The following is a 22,088-nucleotide window of genomic DNA, read 5'->3' as shown; positions in this document are numbered from 1 at the left end:
GATCCCAGTTTCTCCTGATTTGCCATTTAGAAAATGGATCCCAGTCTGGTACTGAGATATCTGTAATCCTCCCCATTAGGAAATTTTATTCAAGTAAAATAAAAACTAAAATATTCAGCTATTAACAGCTTTTTCAGTGGATTGGTAAGTTTAAGAATTTGATCATAAACATTATAATTGAAGCTGAAAGTCAGAGATGTTACATATCATTTCCAAAATATCTATGTGAAGTAAAAAGACTACTTTCATTTCAGGAACCCAATATAAGCATCACATATTTGGGTAGGGGGACACTTAAAATCTAAAATATGTAAATAACCAATTTCTGAAGAGGAGATGCCAAGCTTAATTTTAAATTTCAAAAAAACAACTGACACATTAATTTTATTTACACCAACATCATTATTTATTTATAACAATACTTTACTCAAAAAATTTTTGTACAAAGCCATATAATTAATAAATACATTTATACAGAGATATAATAAATCTACAAGATTGCTCCTATCTTTTCCAGCCCCTTCAATAATCAAAATTGATTATTGAAAACTACCTAGGAAGGCAACCAGCAGGTTGGAGATGAGTGTTTTCAGAAGGACTTCAAACAAAAGTATTGACTATTCCTTTAGATCAAGCAGTAGCAGAAGTAATAGAAAACAGATTTTTTTTTTTCCTCTCTGCTTGCTCATCAGAGAAAGTGCAGTGTCAATCAAAAAAGCATGACTTGGGCTGGACTATAACTCAGTGGCAGAGCAGTTGCCTAGCACTGGTGAGGCACTGGGTTCAATCCTCAGCACCACATAGAAATAAATAGGCATTGTAAATCAAACAAACAAAAAATGACTTGACTGTGTTATAAATCAGTCTTTAAAAATCCCTCTGATGAGCAGAGTTTCCACTTCTCTGCATTATCAAAGGCAGTGGTTCTCAACCTTGGCTGAGCATTACACTTACAGGAGAACATTTAGAATATCAGTACTCAGACTCTACTGAAGTCCAATTAAATTGCTACTTAAGTAAAAGTGCTGGGCATTGGCAGTGTTAAGACACTGCCATGTGATTCTACAAGATCACCCCTATCTTTTCCAGCCCCTCACTGCAATCAAAATTGATGAGTGAAAACTACCTAGAAAGGCAACCAGCAGGTGGGGGATGGGTGTTTTAGGAAGGATTTCAAACAAAAGTATTGACTTAGACCTAACCTTTTGCCAGAGCAAAACACTGGATCAAAGGCTTATCACTTGGACTTAGGAACAAAAATACACTCTGCAATCATGCTTTTCCCTTGGATAATTTTTCCTCTTGGGGTTTATGGATTCTGGAGGGTTGCAGAAGCATAATGTCACTTTGCTCTGCTTCGTATCAGTAAGCACTTGACATATCACAGTCCAGGAAAGGAAAAAAACTTTCAACCCAGAGATAAGACCAAAATGATAGTGTCATCTAACTGGTTCTGATTATATATATACTGAGATATAAATATATATCTTTATACTGAGATACATATAGATATCCTTGGATGTTTGCCATGAACCCCTACTCTCTGCCAAAGCAATTTTCCACCATGGATTTTTGCTGTAACATGCCCAAAGGTTTTTTGTGACTTTCATGAACATAACCATGCAAGGCTCTTCTGTTTTTCCATCATGAACACACTAATGCACGCTTCAAAACCTTGGCAGTTTTTTAATTTTTTTCTTTCAAGTCAAGACTTCCCTTGCTTCCTTTGCAGGTGAGTATTTCCTTTCTGAAATGCTCAGTCTTGGAGTCATTCTTCAACAAGGCAAAGGGTGTTTGGATCAGATCAGGGTATTCTTCTCCTAGAGGTAAAATTTTCTGCAAGGGATCAGGAAAAAAACTGAGACTGAGAAGCTGCTCAGTTACCCAGGGTGTTGGGAGCTAAAACCCTAATCCAGCTCAACCATAAATGTCTTCTTTGTGCACTTAGCAAATCCCAACATTGGTTTCAGACTTCTTAGGCAGGCTTGACTGTATTAATCTCACCTGCACTGTGCGAAGTATTTTTACCAAACTCCAAATCAAGTAGGACTTCCCAAAGATATAAAAGTACTGGAAATGTACAAACACAAACACATACCAGGGACAGAGAGCTCAGCTAAGTTGCTTTACCAGAACTGTGTGAAAACAATTGCAATAAGCTTTACTGGATCTTCAGCTAATAGAATTGGTGTCCAGAAACCTTACTTGAAATAGTAAAACATAAGTTCCACGAAACAAGAATCCCACCTGTCTTCTCCTATTTTGTCCACAGGGCCCTGGTTTCCAAAATGGAAAATGCTGAGACACTATCTGTTAAGGGACTGAACTGTATGAATTTGGAAACTTCTTGATCCTTAGGGATTGGTGTTTTAACAGTTATCTCCTACTCACAGTTCACTCAAGTATAAATGATATCCCTTTAGGACAGTGCTTATTTTCCTTGATAAAGATCATAGTTCACTAACCACTAACAAAAATCTGCAATTTGCTTTGATTTTGTTTGTTCATTCCAATTGAAAAGAGGAACCAGTTCATCGCTTCTAGGGCCTACCAGTCCCACTTAGGAACCCATTAGCAAGAGTCACTGAGCTGAGTCCTATCATGATAGAGAACGGATCATCCCTTTAGTTTCTAATGTTCCTTGTATTCAGAATGGAATATAGAGGTGGACAATCAGTCAAGAAAGCAGTGGCATCAAGCCAAGATCAACCCATCCTTAGGCTGACCAGGAAATTCTAGGGCTAGGCCTATAAAGACAATGACATCTACTCAGGTCAGACAAATTCCTTCTGATTCTGGACCAGAAATATTCAGAGGATGACCCACAAAGTGAAGGAGGAGGGAATAGTCCCTGGGAGGGGCAGAGCTGTGGTGAGAGCAGCCTAACCCATGGTTTCCTGAGCACAGACTATCTGCTACCAGACAGTCAGAGGGATCTGCATGTTTGTAAACAAAGGGGCACAAGACAATTCAGTTAGCAGAAAATTGTGATCTAAACCCCAAATCACATGATAGGGATTAGACAAGAGAGGAAGTTCATTCATGCTTAGTCTGTGGTGCCTAGCACATGGTAAGATCTCAAACACTTGCTCAAATATGGAACAAAAATGGAAGGAGAGATAGCAAAAGCATGAGGTAGATATGCCTGACATAACCGTTCTTTGAGTTCATTCCCCACTACATGAGTGATGCTAAGCTGATTATAATAGGCCAAAAGTTCTTCTATGGTTTGAAGCTATAAACAAGCATGTGTTTTCCTATGTGCTTCTTATAGTTGGTGTCTTGGATTAGGATTAACCAAAACTAATGAAGCAAAACAATAAAAACACCTCAAAATATTCAAAATAAAATTACCACCTAATCCACTTAGAGGTATATACCCGAAAAGGACTGAAAATAGAGTCTAGAAATTTATGTATTCACATTTATAGTAACATTATGCACAATAGCCAAAAATAGAAGCACCCAAATATCCCTGCACAGATGAATGGATAAACACAATGTGGAACATACACACAATGGAATATTATTCAGGCTGAAGCGGGAAAGAAGTCCTGACATGTGCTCCAACACTGATGAACTTTGAAGACATTGTGCTAAGTCAGAGAAGCTAGTAATGGAAGGACAAATGTATGATTTCACTTGTATGAGGTACTTTCAGTAGGCAAATCAAAAACAGGAGAATGGTCACTGCTAGGGGCTGGTGGGTGAGTAGAACAGGGAGTTATTACTTGATGGGTACAGAGTTTCACTTTTGCAAGATGAAAAGAGTTCTGTGGATGGATAGTGGTGATGGTTGCACAACAATGTGAATTTTCTTCCTGCCACTAGGCTGCACACTTGAAAATGGATAATATAGTAAGATTTGCATTTTATACATCATACATCATCAAAAACACATGTTTTGTAAAAGCACCTCATACAAGTTAAAAAAAGCTAAAAAAAAAGCTAAAAGGCCCAGTCTCCTGTGCTACTCATGTCATCAGATAATTTCAAAACCTTTCTCCAGCCCACCCAGTAACCCATAACCAAATGTATCAAAGGCAAACTGCAATAAATTTAGGACCAGATACTGAATTCATTTTGAAATTAAAAACCTAAACCAAAATCTGGGAGTGTAGCTTAGTGGTAGAGGCTTGCCTGGAACATGCGAGGTCCTGGGTTCAATCCCTAGTACTGCAAACAAAACAAAACAAAACCCCTAAACCAAATGGAAAACAAGAAAATATATAAGAATTGGTATTCAGTGCAGAAACCTATCATCTTTGAAAGAAACAAAGAAGAAATAGAGGATAGGAGAATTAAAATAACTGCTGAACAAATGTGGGAAAATAAAAATTCTTTTGATCATAAACTTTCAACATATAAAATTTTAAATCATTAACTATGGAACTACACAGCTGGATGCGGTGGTACATGCCTATAATCCCAGGGGTTCCAGAGGCTGAAGCAGGAGAATCTCAAATTCAAAGCCAGCCTCAGCAAAAGCAAGGTGCTAAGCAATTCAGGAGCTCCTATCTCAAAATAACATACATAATAGCGCTGGGAATGTATCTCAGTGGTTGAGTGCCCCTGAGTTCAATCCTCTGTAACAAACAAACACAAATATAAAAATCCAACCAAAAGTTGCACACTTTGAGCCTGACTGTATTCCCACTACTTGGGAGGCTGAGTCAGAGGATCACTTGAACCTAGGAGTTTGATGCAACCCTGAACAACATGGTAAGAACTTGACTCAAAAAAAAAAAAAAAAAAAAAAGAAAAAGGAAAATCAAACTCCAATTCAATCTAGCTCGAATGCCCACTGATCAAAGTACATTTAGGGAAAGGAGCATAAATCTTCTTCCTGACTACCAAAGTCACCAGCCTGCTGGCTTCTTTGACACATAAGTGAGGTACAAACCTTCTATTTGGGAGCCACTAAGTACCATTGTCTACTATCCTGATTTATTAAGATCAGAGCATTCTGAAAGGCCATGACAATTTACATTATTCCATTTAACAAGGTATCTACACAGCCTTTCTTATCCTGTGTACATGTTAATTTCTAAGACAACAGCAAACAAATCCTTCCTGGAAACACCCTCTGTGATGAATTATTTGGTGCCTTATTTCTCACATTAGGCCTCTAGTACTTAAATTTAAGTTAGATTAAAAATGCATTTGGTATCATACAATATTTTGCAAGCTAAATTCACCCCAATGTCACCAGTACTATTACTGGGAAATGCAGATATAGACCTTGTCCATCATCCCAGAAACTTCTGCTGGATTGTACTTTAGAGAGAAAGTTCCATGGGGGCAGGAACCTCTGATCTTTCACTAGTGTCAACCTGACCTTTCTCACACAGATGGCAAAATAGGAGGTACTCCACAAATACGTGGAATGAATCATCAAAAGTCAATGAGATAAAGGGAGAAGACTAAAGATAATTGTTTTGTGTGTGTGTATAGAGGGTTGTGTGGGGGTGTAGTGGGTCTTACGTATGTATAGAGGGTACACAGGGATTGCAAACTCCTAAGGACAAAATAAAATCAGATTTAAAACAAGATAGACAAAATTTCCATAAACAGCAAAGTGTTCAAACTCCCTAAAATGTGGTCCTTCCTGACTCACGTGTGGTCCATGGGCCAGCAATAGAGCCTCATCTAGGAGTGTTGCAAACATAACACAAAAGCCATTCCATTTTTAATTTATGGAATTTGCATGATGTTCCAAGTGTACTCTTTTTTGTTTTTCTGTCTTTCTTTTCTTTTTTTTTTGAATGGTACTGGGGATTGAACCTAGGAGTGCTTAGCCACTCAGACACATCCCCAGCCCTTTTTATTTTTTTTTTTATTTTGAGACAGGGTCTCAATAAGTTGCTGAGACTGGCTTTGAACTTGTGATCCTTCTGCTTCAGCCTCCCAAGCTGCTGGGATTACAGGCATGCACCCCTGAGCCCAGCACGGCTCTATCTCCTACTCTCTAGAAGTAGAAGCTGACAGTGGAATCCCTGAAGTAAGGAGCCTCCCTACAGACAGACCACTGCTGCTGACTAAGGCCCAACAGCCCAAGGAAGAGCAGTAAAGGGAGCAGAGGTAATTTCAAGCTTTGGCTAAGGAAAAAGTACAGTATAGAAAGAGAAACAGTCTCTCTTTTGTTAATTTATCCACCAGCCCTCTCCACATTGTTAGGTTCTTAACAGAAACCTAAATAATGTGATGGGTATGCAAAGCAAATGGGCAGGGGCCAAAAAATGTGGCATATGTCAGTAAGACAAACCAAATTTTTTTTTTCAAAAGCAAATTTATAGAAATTAGATAATAGATAGCAAACATACTGTATCCCAGTAAAAATTTGAGGTCACTCAGCATAAAAACTTGGGAAAGGTAAACAAAATCTCTCATCAATTCTAGTCATTTATTGAAGGATAGCCACAGCAGTTTGGCCCTACTTATATGAAGTTCCCTTTTTCATCCCTGATGCCTGGGCCACCAAGTCACCTCATCTTTCTTTACTTTGGTTTCCTAGGTATTTCAAACTCAGGGAGGATCAGCCCTGGGTGGGTGACACAAGAATTCCCAACCCTGAACTTCTAGCCTGGTTCACAGTACTTAATATGAGATTATCAGCCAAACCCAGTGAGAGTCAAGTCTTGAAACAGAAAGACCTAGACCCAGCCTCTGTTACTGAGGTAGGCCAGGGGCCTCAAAAGACCTATCTACGCCTCTGCTATTAATATACTAACTCAAATAGCTTCTAATATCAGAACATAGTATCTCCAAATCCCATTTGTACATCACTAGAGACTAAATTAGCTTATAAAATAACTTTTAAGACATCAGTGAATATAGTATAATATCCATAATTGAATGAATTACTATACATCATTGAATCAAAGGCATTGATTATAAAATAGAATCTTCAAAAAACCATCAATGAAAATTTGTCACAATGTTAAATGACAGTTTGTGAAACAGTCTGGGAATGAAGATACTATTTCAACACCTTTTAGCATTTGCTATAAATGGATCTGGAAACTTTGATGCCCAAAGCATGCCCAGAGCTTCTAATGCTGCTCTGCCTTCTTTAGAACTGGAGATTATTCAAGGAAGTCAGTAAATTATCCATCTTCTCTTAGCGTTAGTCTCTTTCGTCCAGTTTTTGGACAATATGCTTCATAGGGGAATCACCAATATTAACTGAAGAAGAGTCAAACATTACCTTATTTGAGAGGAGTCAGAGTCTTCAGCTGTGGGCTCCATTAAACTATTTTTAGATATCTCTATGACAATATGCCTCATTGTATCATTCATTTCCACCGCTTCAAAATCTATTTCATTCCATTTTGCTGACATCCCCTTCATTTGCTTCCTCATATCCCAGAAATAAAGGGCAAAGCTTTTAGCTACTCACTGTTTCTATTTGCTTTTTGCTGGTGATCCAGAGGCAAGGTGGCTAATTTATACAGCACAGGAAATATAACAGCAGTGGATATTGCTGACCCCAAACAGGTGTACAGAACTATGGGCAAATCTGGGTATTGTCCCTGAACAATTCCAATTACTGCAGGAATAGCCATCTCTCCCAGGGCACCACCAATTACAAAAAAGGCTGCAGATTTCCCACTTATGGTCGTGTACTGCTCAATCCAGGAAACACCACTGGGAAACGTGGTTGCCATTGAGGCCCCATACACCGAAGTGGCAATCCAGAGACAGAGTGGACTCTTGTTGAAAAGCACCAGAAATAAAGATGAAACCAGGCTGCCAATGTTGCTCAACACAATCATGGTGCCCGGCTGTAGACAGGCAGCAAAGAAGATCGCCAGGCCCCTAAAGGCTGCAAAGGTCCCCCAGAAGATGGAGTTCAACCCAGCTGCTTCATGTTCTTCCATGCCAGCATGAGTGGTGGCAAAGGAGAAAACGTAAGAGCCATATGTTACCTCTGCTCCAACATAAAAAAAGAAGAACACGAAAAGGAGGCAGAGAAGGGTCTTGTGATATTCAGCTCTTCGATATCCCTGAGCAGATGGTTTTGATTTTTCCTGCCTTGAGCTTTTCTTGAAAAACAGAGCAAACAGGAAGACAGACACTATGAAAATATAAGTGCCGATAAAAGCATAAGCCCAGAATAGATTCATGTCATCAGGCAATCCAAACAGAGGCGCTGAGTTAGCTTCAGATGATCCGTTGGTGGCTGGAGGCTGAAAGGCAGGCTCTGTGTGGTTTTCAGCAGACACTGGGGTATCCAGTGCCAATTTAGCCAGAATTGGAGCCAGAAAGGCACCCAAAGCAAAACTGAAGTGTAAGGCCTGCATGTGTGGGGCTCCTTCATGCCCCCAAATATCCAAGATGAGGACATTACCACCTGCCAACGAAAGATGGGTAAATGATTTATGTTAAACACAATTACCCCATTAAAAAATAGGTCATTACTATTTGAGGATGAATCTGTATTTCATGGCATGCATATTGTAACAAAGTTATCATCAAATATTGCACCTGAGTCAGATCTCTGGTTAAGGAACTCTCACCCACTACCACCAGAGAGCTTATAACTGTCATCTGCATACTTGGAATTCTACAAACTGGTAAACCACTTCATCTCATTGCCCGGAACATGAGTAAAGAGTTTTTATAAAACAGTGCTAACACCATATTGGGAAGTAATAGTTATATCCCTTGTATTTCTAAGTAGTATAAACATATATATATTAGGCAAATCTTATCATATATTAGTCAAATTACTGAAGCTTTCTTTTCTTGGAATTGGTAGCCACCTCAAGAACATTATTAACCTATTAACCAGAGGCAAATGAGGAATGGAATACTCCAGAACTCTGGTGTGCCCATTACAGGGAACAAGAAAACTTTCAGCATCTGTACTCACCCTGTCTGAACACCTGCAAGGTGAAAGGCCGGAAGCATCAAGTCTTCGGCTGTCTTTTTTTTTTTTTTTAATCAGATATTTTCAATAAAAATATGATTCTATATTGTAATTTTACAACCAAAGCCTGAAGAATAAAACATTTACACATTCAATCAATAATACTAAAGCAGGGAAGGGAGGCATAGAAAGTTGGATTTGATGCTAAATAAGTATCCTGTATGTTATTTAGCAGGTTTTCAAAGACATAATTACAGATGCAAAAGCTTTACTGTGAGAGAACGGGGACTTCTGAGAAAAGTCACAGGAAGGAAAAACAAGAAAAATGGCACATGCTACAGGTTTCTCTGTGCTCAAAAGCCAGGGTGCATTTTAAATTGGAGGTTGCCTTGGTGCTTCTTCAGTCTAATAATGGTTCCACATGTTTTATCCTATTAACCATCAATTCCTCTTATGCTAAAATGGTCATATTTCATCATGACATGAAAACCTCCTCACCTTTAATGCAATTAGCCATAGGAGGGGTTTCTTCCCTGTTTGGATACTATAATTCAACAATCTCTCATAAAACAAAATTCTTTATGTTTCACGTTAGAGTTGGCTGCTCAAAAATCTGAGCCCTAACTGGAAAGAAGAGAAAGGGTGGTTCTGATGGGGAGAACCCACAGTTCACTCAGTAAGTCCGTGTCGTTTCAAGAGCATTTCAAGGGACAGTTTAATACTATCTGCTCTACTCCTCCTAGCAGTAGTGTCCCAATCCCAGAGATGATACTGAAGGCCTCACTAACCTGTATCCAGCATGCCAAATGAGACGCCGAAAACAGACATCATGACAATCAGTAACACGGCTGTCTTGCAAAAAGGAATAATATAAAGACCCACTGTGGTGGCCACCAGTGACATCCCTGAAGAGAAAGTAATAAAGTCAGCTACAAAAAATAGGAGCCATTAGAAACTCAAGGGTTAAATATTTTCTTTCATATGTGGAAGCTAGAGCAAAATAAGGGTGAAAAGGGTGGGGGATCTGATACCAAAAAGATACAGGGAAGATCAGTGAAGTAGAGGAAGGAGATTGAAAACGGAGAAGGGACAGAAAGGGGGAGGAAAAGCAGAATGAATTTAATAAAAATCACATTACCTGCGTATATAAATATACACCTTTATGTATACATAGAAAAAACAATATGAGGAAAAGGAAGATCAGAAGAGTAGAGGAAGGAGAATAGAGGAAGGAAGGGGAAAATGGGAACTGAAATAGAATAAATCAAATTCTATGCATGTATGATTTTGGAAAAATGAACTCAATTACCGTGTTTGACTATAATGCTCTAATTAAACACACACACACACAGAAGTCATGCAGAGTTCTTAAATGTTTCACACTGAAGAACTGAAAGGGAATTTGAAATAGGAGGTAACAAATTTAAAAGGCAAAAAAAAAATGCAATCAGACTTGTGTGCGGTGGTGCATGACTGTAATACCAGTGAAAGGAAACTGAGCAGGAGGGTAGTGAGTTCAAAGCCAGCCTCAGCAATTTAGCAAGCCCTTAAGTAACTCAGTAAGACCTGTCTCTAATTAAATATAAACAGGGGCTAGGGATGTGGCTCAGTGGTTAAGTGCCCCTGGGTTCAGTTCCTGGTACCAAAAACAAACAAACAAAAAAAGAAATGTAATCAGTATAGTAACTTGTAAAAAAAACTTTAAATAAATTAGTTTAGGGAGTAGGGAAGGAAATACAAGACATATATATTTGGGCTGGCATATAGGTTACTGGTGGAATGCATACATGGCATTTGAGAGGCACTGGGTTCACTCCCCAGGACCACAAAGAATCAAAAACAATTAAGTGTGTGCGCACATACCCACCACTTTGGAAATAAGAGAAATTATTTATTTATTCATCTGTAATAAATTATTCTCCTTGCTTCCAAAAGAGCCTTATCATAATAAATTTTCTTTAAATATTATTTAAAGCAGAGTATATTAAAGCTTTGCCATCTCTTTCCTGGTGAGGAAGGACAGTCTGGGGTCATCACTGACATGAGGCAGTAGCGACAAAAACGTAGCCTACCTCAGTTCATTCTCCATCTCCTGCCCCTTCACTTCCAACCCAGACTCCATAGAGCCAGGGCAGATTCCAGGAGCCCCTTCTGAGCTCTGTGGCCCTGGGAGAGCTGCCCTACACCCTGATGAGCAGAGCCTTTTGGACAATCATTGGGTGACCCTGGAGGGATGCCTAAATTACAGTCAAGGTCAGGAAGTCTAAGCATTGCTAACACACACACACACACACACACACACACACACACACACCTGGGGGCTGATCTGAGTTTCCAGAGGGCCCAGCACAGATTCCCCTGAACTGCCAAGGTCAGAGCAGGACCATGGAAACCCAGCTTCCATGGAGGACACCAAAACACCACCCATTTCGGTTGTCAACCTCTCTGCAGGCTACCGTTTTCATACTTAAAGGCAAGTTGAATATTCTTTGAAAATCACAAAGAAATGAAAATCGGTGTCTACTTACCCAAAAGTAAAAAATGATTCATACAGTCAAAAAGAATGCCACCAACCACAGAGCCACTCAAATATCCAAAAGCACGACCCACAAATATTTCAGAAAGACTGCTGATATTTCGGTTCACATTTCTTGCCAAATCTTGAAACGTGGGTCCCAGTATAGCAATAGTCATTCCCTGAAATTTATAAAGACAATCAGTTTTTCCTTACAAAGAAAATATGTTTTTAATTTGTATGAATTTAAAAGTGGGGAGGAGGATACAATGCAATACAGAAAACTACTTGAAAGTCCACAGTAGGGAAAAAATGTACAATGACAATATAATCTTATTAGAGTGATAGATAGCTACTATATTTTCTTTTCAAAACTCTCAATTTAAAAAAGTCTGTAACTCTTTGGGTTTTTTTTGTTTGTTTTTTTGTTGTTGTTATTGCAATGTTTCCTATTTGAATAATGCCCTAAAAGACTATTGTGTATTAAGAGTTAATAGGATCTAGGGATGAACTCAGTGGTAGAGTGCTTGCTGAGCATGCACAAAGCCCAGGATTTGATCTCTAGCACTTCGAGGGAAGGAGGTAAGGAAGGAAGGAAGGATGGAAGAAAGAAAGGGATAAAATGTAAGATGAAATCTATTCTTGAAACAATTGTCTATGTTTTAAAATATACTACATGCACCAACATGCAAGTTTAGATGTTAAAAATTCAAATTATAAAAACATTCTATTTTTGATATTGTTAAAATAGCAATATTTACAGTGCATATAGGGGCCCTCCACTCAATGACAGACAATTAGCAGAGGATAACTAATATATTTTTTAATCTATAATTTTCTTCAAAGAAATCCCCAGCCATGAGGAATATACCCTGTCAAGCTTTCTGAGAAATTTTTACATACTAATAACAGAATTATTTTAATTATAATAAACTTTTACTCAAAAACAATATATTATGAAAAATTAAATTTGACGTAAACCAGCCACCGTGTGTTACAGATTGTAGCCTAATATGTCAAAAAAACTATAATCTAAGAGTACATTCTTATAACTAATGCCCACATTTTGACCAATTATATCAGCCAATCATAGGCTGTACACTGCTCAGATTGCCCAAATGAGGCAAATGCAAAACTACAACTTGTGTAGTATAACTTCCTTTTTCTTACTATAAATACTGTCTGCCCACATTGCTGGTTGATATTGTCTCAACCTTTTATTGCTCACATTGCTGCCCAGTTTATGAATATTGTCATCGTTCAAATAAGCTCTGTGAAATTTAATTTGTATAAATTTTTCTTTTAACTGGTAGGCATCAGATATGGAATATGAAATATTCCAGTAACCTCCAGGAACACTGAGAGTCAAAGAAATTTACAATTAAAGGTCTCTTGTACCCATTGATTTCATTGAGTGACTGAGGTCACTAGCAAGTTTTCTTTTCAAGTTGAGCTCCAATAATTTGAGTAAAAAGCTTTCTAACTATATTTGAGCTTTTTTTTTTTTTTTTTTTTTTAATGGACAAGAGTCCATGGCCACATTGAATCTGATAATTCACTGGACTATATCCAGTTAGAGGCTTCCAGTAGTTACCTTCTGAAAATGGGTTTCTCCAATTCTAAAGAGTCTGGGATTCCAGGAGTCAAGGAGTCCACTTCCTGCGATACCCACTAACTTTATTTAAAAAAAAAATATGGGCTCACGGCTGTGTATTTTTGGATAAAATGAGTGAAATTTACTAAGAACACCATAGAGTTATAGTGGCCACATTGGGAAAGTTTCTACCTAGATGAAATTTTTCACTTGAGACAGTCATAAGAAAGAATTCAAAACACTAAAAAATCAATAGGATGCATCAACCTTATGTTATCCCTATAGCACAAAATTTGTTAGCAAGAAAAATAATTTATCATGGTTAACTGTTTAACATCTCATTTTTATAAAGAACTAAAACATAGTTGTTAAAAAATAAATGAAATAAATATCTGTAAGATAAGACACCCAGGTAAAAGATATTCTTCCTGAGCCAATTCTTATTATCAAGATTGGAAATCTGGGGCTGAGGGGAATCTTTATAAATAAGAATTTAATTGTTAAGGCTAGCAAAAAACTAACAAAACCTAAGGGAGTAGCACTAAAAGTTTGCCTCCTGTACAGTTTCTTGTGACAGAGAGACTGAAGATATTTGGAATTGTTAGTAAACATGTTCTGTGCCACACTGACAAGTTATACTTTGAGAGAACACATGCTTCTAGAAGTCATGATTCATAGATTTGCCAGTCTACACATGGATGGTGTGCCATTCACAATGGCTTGCTTCCTCGTGTTCACTGCAAATTAAGGTCACTAAAGGTTAAGAATTCCAATTAATATAGGAAACTAAAATTCATACAAATAAGAAGGGGGAAACCCTGTTTGCAATTGTATAGGAGATAAAATATGCTTTTTTTTTTGGTAAGGAAAAGCTGTAGTATGAAGATATTTTGTTTTATTGAGAGGAAAAATAATTTTTGTCATAAAGTAGAATGACTTGCTCTAAAATTATAAGATGAAAACTACAAGACAAAAACTGAATGGATAAGGAAGTTGTAGGTTTGTGGAAGATAAATCTTGTGAAAAGAATTTTGCATGTGACCAAAGTGGTTATGATTAGAAGGAAACTACTTAGAAGTTTTACTGAAAATGGAGCATTAATATCTAAAGTATATAGCATGGGCTGGGGTAATAGCTCAGTAGTAGAGTGCTTGCCTAGCACGTGTGAGACCCTGGGTTTGATCCTCAGCACCACATAAAAATAAATAAATAAAATGAAAGGGATTGTGTCCATCTACAACTAAAATAAATAAATAAATAAATAAAGTTTAAAGTACATGGCAAACCAAGATTTTGGTTCTCTCTGTTAAAACAACAAAGTTTTCCTAGAGTTTCGGTCAGTTATTAACCACGTTTGAGGTTGTGGCCTAGAAAACGACAATTGAATCTTACCAAGATTCCTGTGCTTCATGTTGTCTTTACAAGTTTTTGATCACTCACAGAATCCTAGCCCTCTCTCTTAAAAGAGTTAACTAAAATTATGTTATTTTTGGTATGTACCTTTGAAGTGTTAGCATCTCTTTGGTTAAATTAATGACTACAGTATAAAATGACTTGTGGTTTAATTTTGATGAAATGCCTTAAATCTTTCATGTTTTTCTTGAACTTTCTAAAATAATTCTAAATTGTCTTTTTATTGATCTTGAATTAGGTTTGAGGTTTTTCCCAGCCCTTGGAGCTGTCAAAAGGACAGCTTTCTTTTCAAAAAGAGATATAAACTAATTTGGCTTATTTGATGCATTAAATTATAAGTGAAGCATTGTCACCTAGTAAGTAATGCTAAAATTTATTTGAGTTATATTTGTAAGGAGATGTTATTAATATGTTTCAGAAACTTATGAAGTTCCTAGAAATAGTCCTAGTATTATACCATCAGTCATAATTATGGAATGCACCTGTGGTCCCAGCCACTCTGAAGGCCAAGGCAGGAGAATCACGAGAGTTTGGGACAGCATGGACAACATAGCAAGACTCAGTGTCATTAAAAATAATGTATTAATAAACAAAGTAAAAAATCCATTGGCAACTAAAAAATATTTTTAAAAAAATATTGTAAACAAATTTTTCTTATCAATGTGTCACTATTGTAATAATCATGGCTATTTAAAACTTTTTCATTCACAAACAGTTAATTGTTTAATCTGGCATGTTTCTGGGCCCTTTTCAATTTGATGTTGAAGGACATTCAAGAAAAGGACTGTCATATACATGTTTTTGATAACAATTCCACTGGAGGAAGTAAGAATTCTAAGAACTGTAATGAAGAAACTGAATGGCTTATAAACATCAAGCTGATGTTTAGTCAGCTTTATACAATAGTCATTCATTTAACCATATTACCCAGTGAGTGGAGCATGGCTATAATTCCAGCTACTTGGAAGGCAGAAGCAAGATTACAAGTTTGAGGTCAGCCTGGGAAATTAGCAAGACCCTGTCTCCAAATAAAAGATAAAAGGGGTGGGTATGTAGTTCAGTAGTACAGTACCTCTCGGTTCAATCCCCAGTTGAAAAAAAAAAAAAAGATATAAGTCGCATATGCTATGGAGAACTTGGATGACTGCCTTGCCCTCACTGAGGCTTCACAGCTTCCATGATTAAAAGCTCTGTACTCTTAAGACTCATCATAGAACAGAGAAAATGATTCAAATCGGGAAAAAACATCAAAGGGGTAACTTTACAATTGGATGATAAGCTTATAATCAATATTCAGTTTGCCAGAAACAAAATTCTGTTGACAATGAAAAAAAAAAAAAAACTCAAAAGATAGGTCTCCAGCAGCTGGTGGATGATTTGAACACCTGAAGATGAATTTCATTCACTTGCCACCTTCAGTACACATTTTCTGGTTGTATAGAAACTTTCCCACACAGAAAGACTTAGACCATAACAGTAGCTACGGAAATGTGTTTTCCATATGGGGCATTCCTGGAGTAAAATCTCCAGCAAAAGAGGTACTTGTATCACTGCAAAACAAAAACAAAAACAAAACAAAACAAAAAACTGTGCCAGTCACATTGGCTCACACCTATAATCCCAGTGGCTCGGGCTGAGGCAGGAAGATCCAAGTTCAAAGCTAGACTCAGCAATTTAATGAGGCCCTAAGCAACTTAGCAAGCCCTGCCTCAAAATAAATACTAAAAAGGGCTGGGGATATGGCTCAGTGGTAAAAATGTCCTTAGGTTCAATCCCTAGTACCAAAAAAAAAAAAGTTTAAAAAAGGGGGGTACTACAAACACAATGGTATCAAGTTAACTGTGACAAACTCAAGTGCCTTTAATCAAAGGTATTACCAGCTGATGGCAGTCAGATTTACTCCCTCTGGTGAGAAGATTGACTCCTTGTGAAATAGTTATTGGAAGACCTATGCCCCCAATAATTGTATCTCCGCTCTCTAAACTGACTCGACTCAATAGGGCGAGGCTTTAATGCATTATATTAAAGCATATTTCCCACCAAGTAAAAATACTCTTTATGTCCCACCAACTGATGACAACCAACACTTTCATGATCTAAAACTTAGAGAGTGGGTCTTTTGGAAACGATACCAGAAATTTACTGTGCTTGTCTCTGTTGGAAGGGACCATGTCAGGTTCTCTCTGCAGCAAAATTTCAAGGCCATGAATCTTGAATCTACCTCTCTCAACTAAAAGGGGCCCTTATAGATTCCTCGTAGTATACACCTGTTGGGGACCTTAAGGTAAAACTGAGCAGGAAAGTTTCTCCCCAGAAGCTGAGAGCATCCTATATGTGGACAGCTTTCCCAAAATCAGGGATCCACCATCCTGAAAGCCTTATATATATATGTATTTTTTCCCCTTTTCACCTCCATTACCGGCTGAACTAATCCCATCCCTTTGCTTACAGAAAAATACATGGGACCCGAATCTGTGGATGGCTTTAGCAAAGGCTAATGCTCTAGCAAAAAATCAGAGAAATTATTTGGATTGTGGGCTGGTGCCCCCAAGTCAGAAAATAATTCCACTTATGCCAATGTTGCCCCATGTTCCCAGTGACTTACCTTGAAACCCCAAAGGAAGAGTGGAAGTGCTTCTTGATATTCTAAACATGACTGTTCCTTGCTTTCCTATATTTGCTTGAAATAGGACCCTGATATCACCAATTAATAACCTAATCACTTCCAAATATAGAAAACCTATAAGTGATATCTGCAAAAGTTATGTGTCTCTGGACTAGGGCTGTGGCTCAGTGGCAGAGTGCTTGCCTAGCATGTGTGAGGCTCTGGGTTTGATCTTTAGCACCACATAAAAATAAACAAATAAAATAAAAGAATGTTGTCCATCTACAACTATAAAAAATCTTTTTAAAAGTTGTGTGTCTATAGAGCTGGGAATTAACTAGGTGGGTACAAGCTGAGTAATGTCTGCAAAAGGTGAATTGTGATTCCAGATATTGCATGCACAAGATCCAAGGATTACCTGAGTAGCTACAAATACTTGTATGATGTCACATTAAATCCAGTAATGTCCCTTTCCAATAAACAAGATTATATACCCTTCCAACATGATATAAAAGAATCACAAAAAAATAAGTTTCCCACTGGACCTTGTTCATAACTCTGCAGATTTATGATGAATAAATTTAACTGACCTCTGCACAAAAGCCACTAGATGGCACTCTTTTCCAGCTTGTAAGGGACTTTATGGGGTCTGTAGATAATCTGTCTACTCTGTTCTGCATCTACCCTGGTTCAGATCTTGCTCTCTCACCTGCTCCCTCCTGCCTTCTCAGGAGCTTTCCCTGGGCTGGAGATGTAGCTCAGTGGTAGAGTGCTTATCTACTATGTGTGAGGCCATTGTTTCTATCCCCAGCACTGCAAAAAAAGAAAAACAAAACAAAAAACACTTAAAAGAGTTTTCCCTGAGAGTTCTGGTACCTCCCATAATCAGAGGTCAAAGAGGTCAATATCTAAAATTAGTACCAACCTTGAGAAAATAAAAATAAGTCAGTTTCCTTTGAGGAAAGTCTCTAGCAGGGTTCTTGGGGTTTTACTTTGGGCAAGAGTGGGTGCCAATTATATGAAATTTGAAGCTAACTTGGTAAATTGGGGCAATAATGGATCTTTTTTTTTTTTAATTTTTTATTGTTGGCTGTTCAAAAGCAATAGTGGATCTTGTAGCTGATCAGACCTCATGGGGATTAAAAACTGACTAGTCTGAGAATATTAATGTTCAACAACAACGTTTAGTGAAACAACATTTGGTTTTAGATGTCCTCACTGCTCATGTAGTGGGCTTGTATGTAGTGCTAAACAAAACTGGATGTTATGCTTAATTTTCCCTTGATTTCATAAATACAAAAAGAGCAATTTAAAAGATGGCTAATCAGCTGGTGGTGTAGCTCAGTTGCTAGAGCATGTGTTTAGCATGCATGAGGCCCTGGGTTCCATGCACAGCACGCATGCACACACACACACACACACACACAGTCTGGCTGATGATACTGCTGCTTCTCTACATACTGCGTTGCATACATTAAGAAAATTTCTCAGAGAAAGAAACACAATGCATTTGAGAGCTGCTAACAGTTGGCTTGCTGACAACTTGAATGGAATGGAGGATGGCAAGCTTGGCTGTTCCAGGTTTTTCCAAACTTCATGTTTAGTTGGTCTCCAGGTCCCTATGACTTTGGTACCAGGCCAACTACAAAAATAGATATCGCTATATATCAGCCCATTTATTGCTCCTTAATCAACATCATGTTCCAGAGACTATGACCAACTGGATTTCATTGAATTCTCTTCATTATGCGACCTTTGGAGTCTCTGATTTTGGTTAAGGAATGTACTTTAGTTTTTTGGTATTATCCTCCTGATAGCAATCATGTCTCTCTAATGTATTGTATCCCCTCAAGAGTCACAAATGTTTCTATGTAGCCATTCTTTGTATATCAAACTGGCAAGAAAAACACCAAGAAGGCATACTCATCCAACTTATTTGCCAGTGTATATTATGAATTCCATAATTATGCCAAACTTGTCAATTGTGTTGGCGGAAAATACTGTCAGTGCTCAAGGTTTCAGTCAATTTCTCAAAATTGAGTAGCTGACCAGAAGGTTAGAATTGTCATGTTGGGCCTAAAGCTGCCTGTGTATGTGGGGAACCTGAATATACATTAATATGTCATCAAACTGCACCTGAGAGTATATTCTTGGAATAAGTTGCTGAGCAGTCAAGGGTTAGCGCGTCACATACTGCAAACAGCTCAGAAATGTGTACCCAGGGTAAATGAGCTGTAATCATTCAAGTTATTTCTATATGTCACTTTCTTGTTCTGTCAATAAATACTGCCTGCCCACCCTCCTGGGTGGAGCTTTTTGAACCTTTATTGGTTCAGGTGCTGCCAGGTTTCTGAATCATTCCTCTATGCAAAGAAACTAAAATTAAATTGATTAAATTGTCTAACCTTGTCTTTTTTTTTTTTTACAACTGTTAGCTTTCAGAAGAAATTCCTTGGACCCGTTAATAAAAAACAAAAATCTTTCTAATTTATCTACATTTCAAGAATACTTGACTCTAATTGCACTGTTCTGCTCTAAACTCAGAGTGTGCCCATTGTCTGAGCAAGGAGCAGTCCAAGACTAAGAACCAGGTAAGCACAAGTGCAAAGCAAGTACCTAGTACATAGAGAAAAGCCAGATCACTGGCTGTAATCAAATTACTTCACGCCTTCAAAAGATTTGCAAGACTGGGCACACAATGAGGGCTCACCAAGCATCTGCAGTGATATCTCACATCCCACCCCTACAATCCCAATTAAAAACAAAACAAAACAAAACTCTAACACATAATTGTGGCTCAGTGTCTCTAAGATACTGAGATGCTGCAAGTGGCTCTCCTCAGAGGGCTCAACCTCTATTTCCCCAGGATGGATAAGAAGAACGTTTCCAAAAAAATGGTGAATGAAGGGCAGCCCAGAAGTTTAACAAAAGGGGCTTCTAGCCTGCACTTTGCTCTAAGTAAAGCATTTAGGGATCTGAGAGCTTGATTTTAAATACGACTAAGGCCATATATTATTTCCAACTCTGCCGTTTAATCAATCAGCTGTGCGTTCATGAAAGTCATTTTCCTCCCTGGGTCTCTTCCCTATCTGCAAAACTAAGCGGTTGGCTGAATTTGGTCAAGCCATCAGGACAGGAACTCCCAGAAAAGCAGTTTTTCTGTGTCATAATTCCAGATGTGGATGCCAGTGGCTAAAGACCTGTGCAATCCCTTTTGCGGCTTCCCATCGCAACGAGGAGACCAGGAAGATTTGCTGCGGTTGAAAACATGTTAGGAAAAATCTACTTCGCCATTTGACAATAACCTTCCACAAGTTAGAACCGTGCCCTCAAATGTTCCCCGAGTTACACAATACGCAGGGAACGAAGGACAGACTTCAAATGGGAAGTCGCGGCCCCAGCTCTCACCAGCCCCAAGAAGGCCGCATACAGGATCGCGGTGGTGAACCAGCGCAGCACGCTCGGGGCCTGGGCGCTTGGCCGGGGGACCGCCACCGTCTCCACTTCATCGTTCGCGGGGCCCTCGGCCTGGAGGAGCCGCTGCCCCGCAGCCGTAGCCCCGGCACCACGCAGCTCCTGTCTCAGCTCCAGCTTGGCGGCTCCGGAGACGTGGTCTCGCTGTCACCGATCTTTGTGGCGGATCCTTGGAGCTCTGCGCTGTCGTCCCTCCTGGCCAGAAGGTCCCTGCTTGGGCCCCCACCCGCGAGGATCCTTCTCAATTTAAGGTATGAGGAAGTCGGACTTTGGAACGCGCCTCTGTTCCAACCTAGGCTCTCCATCTTGCACAATTCTGGGCGGATCAAATGGCAGAAACGAGGCTTCTAGCCAACCGGGATCGTGCCATGACCCGAGGTGTCGTGTTTACCTGGAAGACGGGTCATCCCCGACCGGCTTCAGCTGCTGCCTTGGCTGAACTCACTCCGCGCCCCGTGGCGGAGAGAGCTGAAACTGCAGCCTCGGAACACACGAATCCGGAGGGAAGATGCGGGTCCTGGGGACTCCCGCGGCTCTGAGGCTCCCAGGCTCCCCGGCGATGGGACTGAGCCGGTCCCCGCGCCTCAGCTCTCCTGGCCGCTGCCTTCGCTGGCGCCCACCCGAGCGCCAGCCAGCCAGCGGGCGCTCTTCTCCCGGATCTCGGGCTGGCCTGGGGGGACAAAAGCGTCTCCACGTCCAGCACGTGCACATCCAGGCAAGTGAAAGGATTTTACATCCAAGCACACAAGTCCGTAGTGCCAAATAGTAAGCAGTGTGTGTGACACATCTGGTAAATAGGGGAGCATGCCAGTTTCTCACTGCTGCTAAAATTAGGAGCATTCCGTGTGAAATGGAACACACCAAATGTATGAGCATTAAAGAGTCCGGAAAAATTAAAAGTAGTCCCACCAAAGGCAGACCTGGAGCAAGAATACCAAGGAGGTCCAAATGCTGGTGTGATGAGCAAGTTTGGGAGAGGATCGTTGAAGCAGGAAACAAGACATTTCTTGTTCAAGACCAGCAGATGTTGACCTTATTCAGCTAAATCACCACCACCACGCGTGCTTATGCCAAGTGAGGACTACTCGAATTTCTGGAATTAGACCTTAACATGAAGGATTCCTTGCAGTTGGCAGCCCTTAAACCTCTAAGAGTGAAAGTGCAGTTTGACCAAATGGACAGCTGGAATGTCAAATGACAGTGACTTATAATTTAGCTTAAGTTCAAACTAATCAAAATGTAATTTCCAGAAGAGGAGAAAAATGAATTTAATTGTATTCCGTCTCTGTAACTTGCTTTCGTTTTACCTCTAAAGGTAACCTTAGCTCTCAAAAATAATATCTCAGCCCGGCACAGTGGCTCTGGTCTGTATTCCCAGCGACACGGGAGGCTGAGGCAGGAGGATTGCATGTTGGAGGTCAGCCTAAGCAACTTAACAAGGTCCTAAGCAACTTAGAGAAACACTTTCTCAAAATTAAAAGGTAAAATGATCTGGGGATGTAACTCAGCAGTAGAGCATCCCTAGGTTCAATCCTTAGTACCAAAAATAAACAAATTCTCACCAGCTGGAAATACTAGGGATTTGCAAACTAAAAAAATTAAAAATAAACAAATA

At 39.2% G+C, this 22,088-nt stretch overlaps 1 protein-coding gene across 1 annotated transcript; it reads right to left on the bottom strand.

Annotated features, from left to right (window-relative positions):
* Positions 1 to 382: 382 nt before the first annotated feature.
* Positions 383 to 20,534, bottom strand: LOC124083333 (sodium-dependent glucose transporter 1). The gene is made up of 4 exons (XM_058574385.1): positions 20,408 to 20,534; positions 11,401 to 11,569; positions 9,661 to 9,777; positions 383 to 8,353 (listed from the first exon to the last, which is right to left on the bottom strand). Exons 2-4 carry the CDS (start codon positions 11,564 to 11,566, stop codon positions 7,392 to 7,394), a joined length of 1,245 nt encoding a protein of 414 aa, XP_058430368.1. The 5' UTR covers positions 11,567 to 11,569; positions 20,408 to 20,534; the 3' UTR covers positions 383 to 7,391.
* Positions 20,535 to 22,088: the final 1,554 nt, after the last annotated feature.

Source organism: Marmota monax, unplaced genomic scaffold (genome assembly GCF_021218885.2).
Source record: "Marmota monax isolate L192 unplaced genomic scaffold, Marmota_monax_Labrador192_F-V1.1 WCK01_AAM20220418_F8-fsc00276, whole genome shotgun sequence".
Lineage (NCBI taxonomy): Eukaryota > Metazoa > Chordata > Mammalia > Rodentia > Sciuridae > Marmota > Marmota monax.
Note: the sequence above shows the minus strand (reverse complement) of the source record. Positions and strands in the feature narration are given on the sequence as shown.

Coding starts and splice junctions, on each gene's coding strand:
- LOC124083333 (XM_058574385.1), bottom strand. CDS start 11,566: ATGACTATTGCTATACTGGGACCCACGTTTCAAGATTTGGCAAGAAAT. Junction 9,778..11,400: donor GAATCATTTTTTACTTTTGG/GTAAGTAGACAC, acceptor CTTTCTCTTCAG/GGATGTCACTGGTGGCCACC. Junction 8,354..9,660: donor ATTTGGCATGCTGGATACAG/GTTAGTGAGGCC, acceptor TTTCGTTGGCAG/GTGGTAATGTCCTCATCTTG.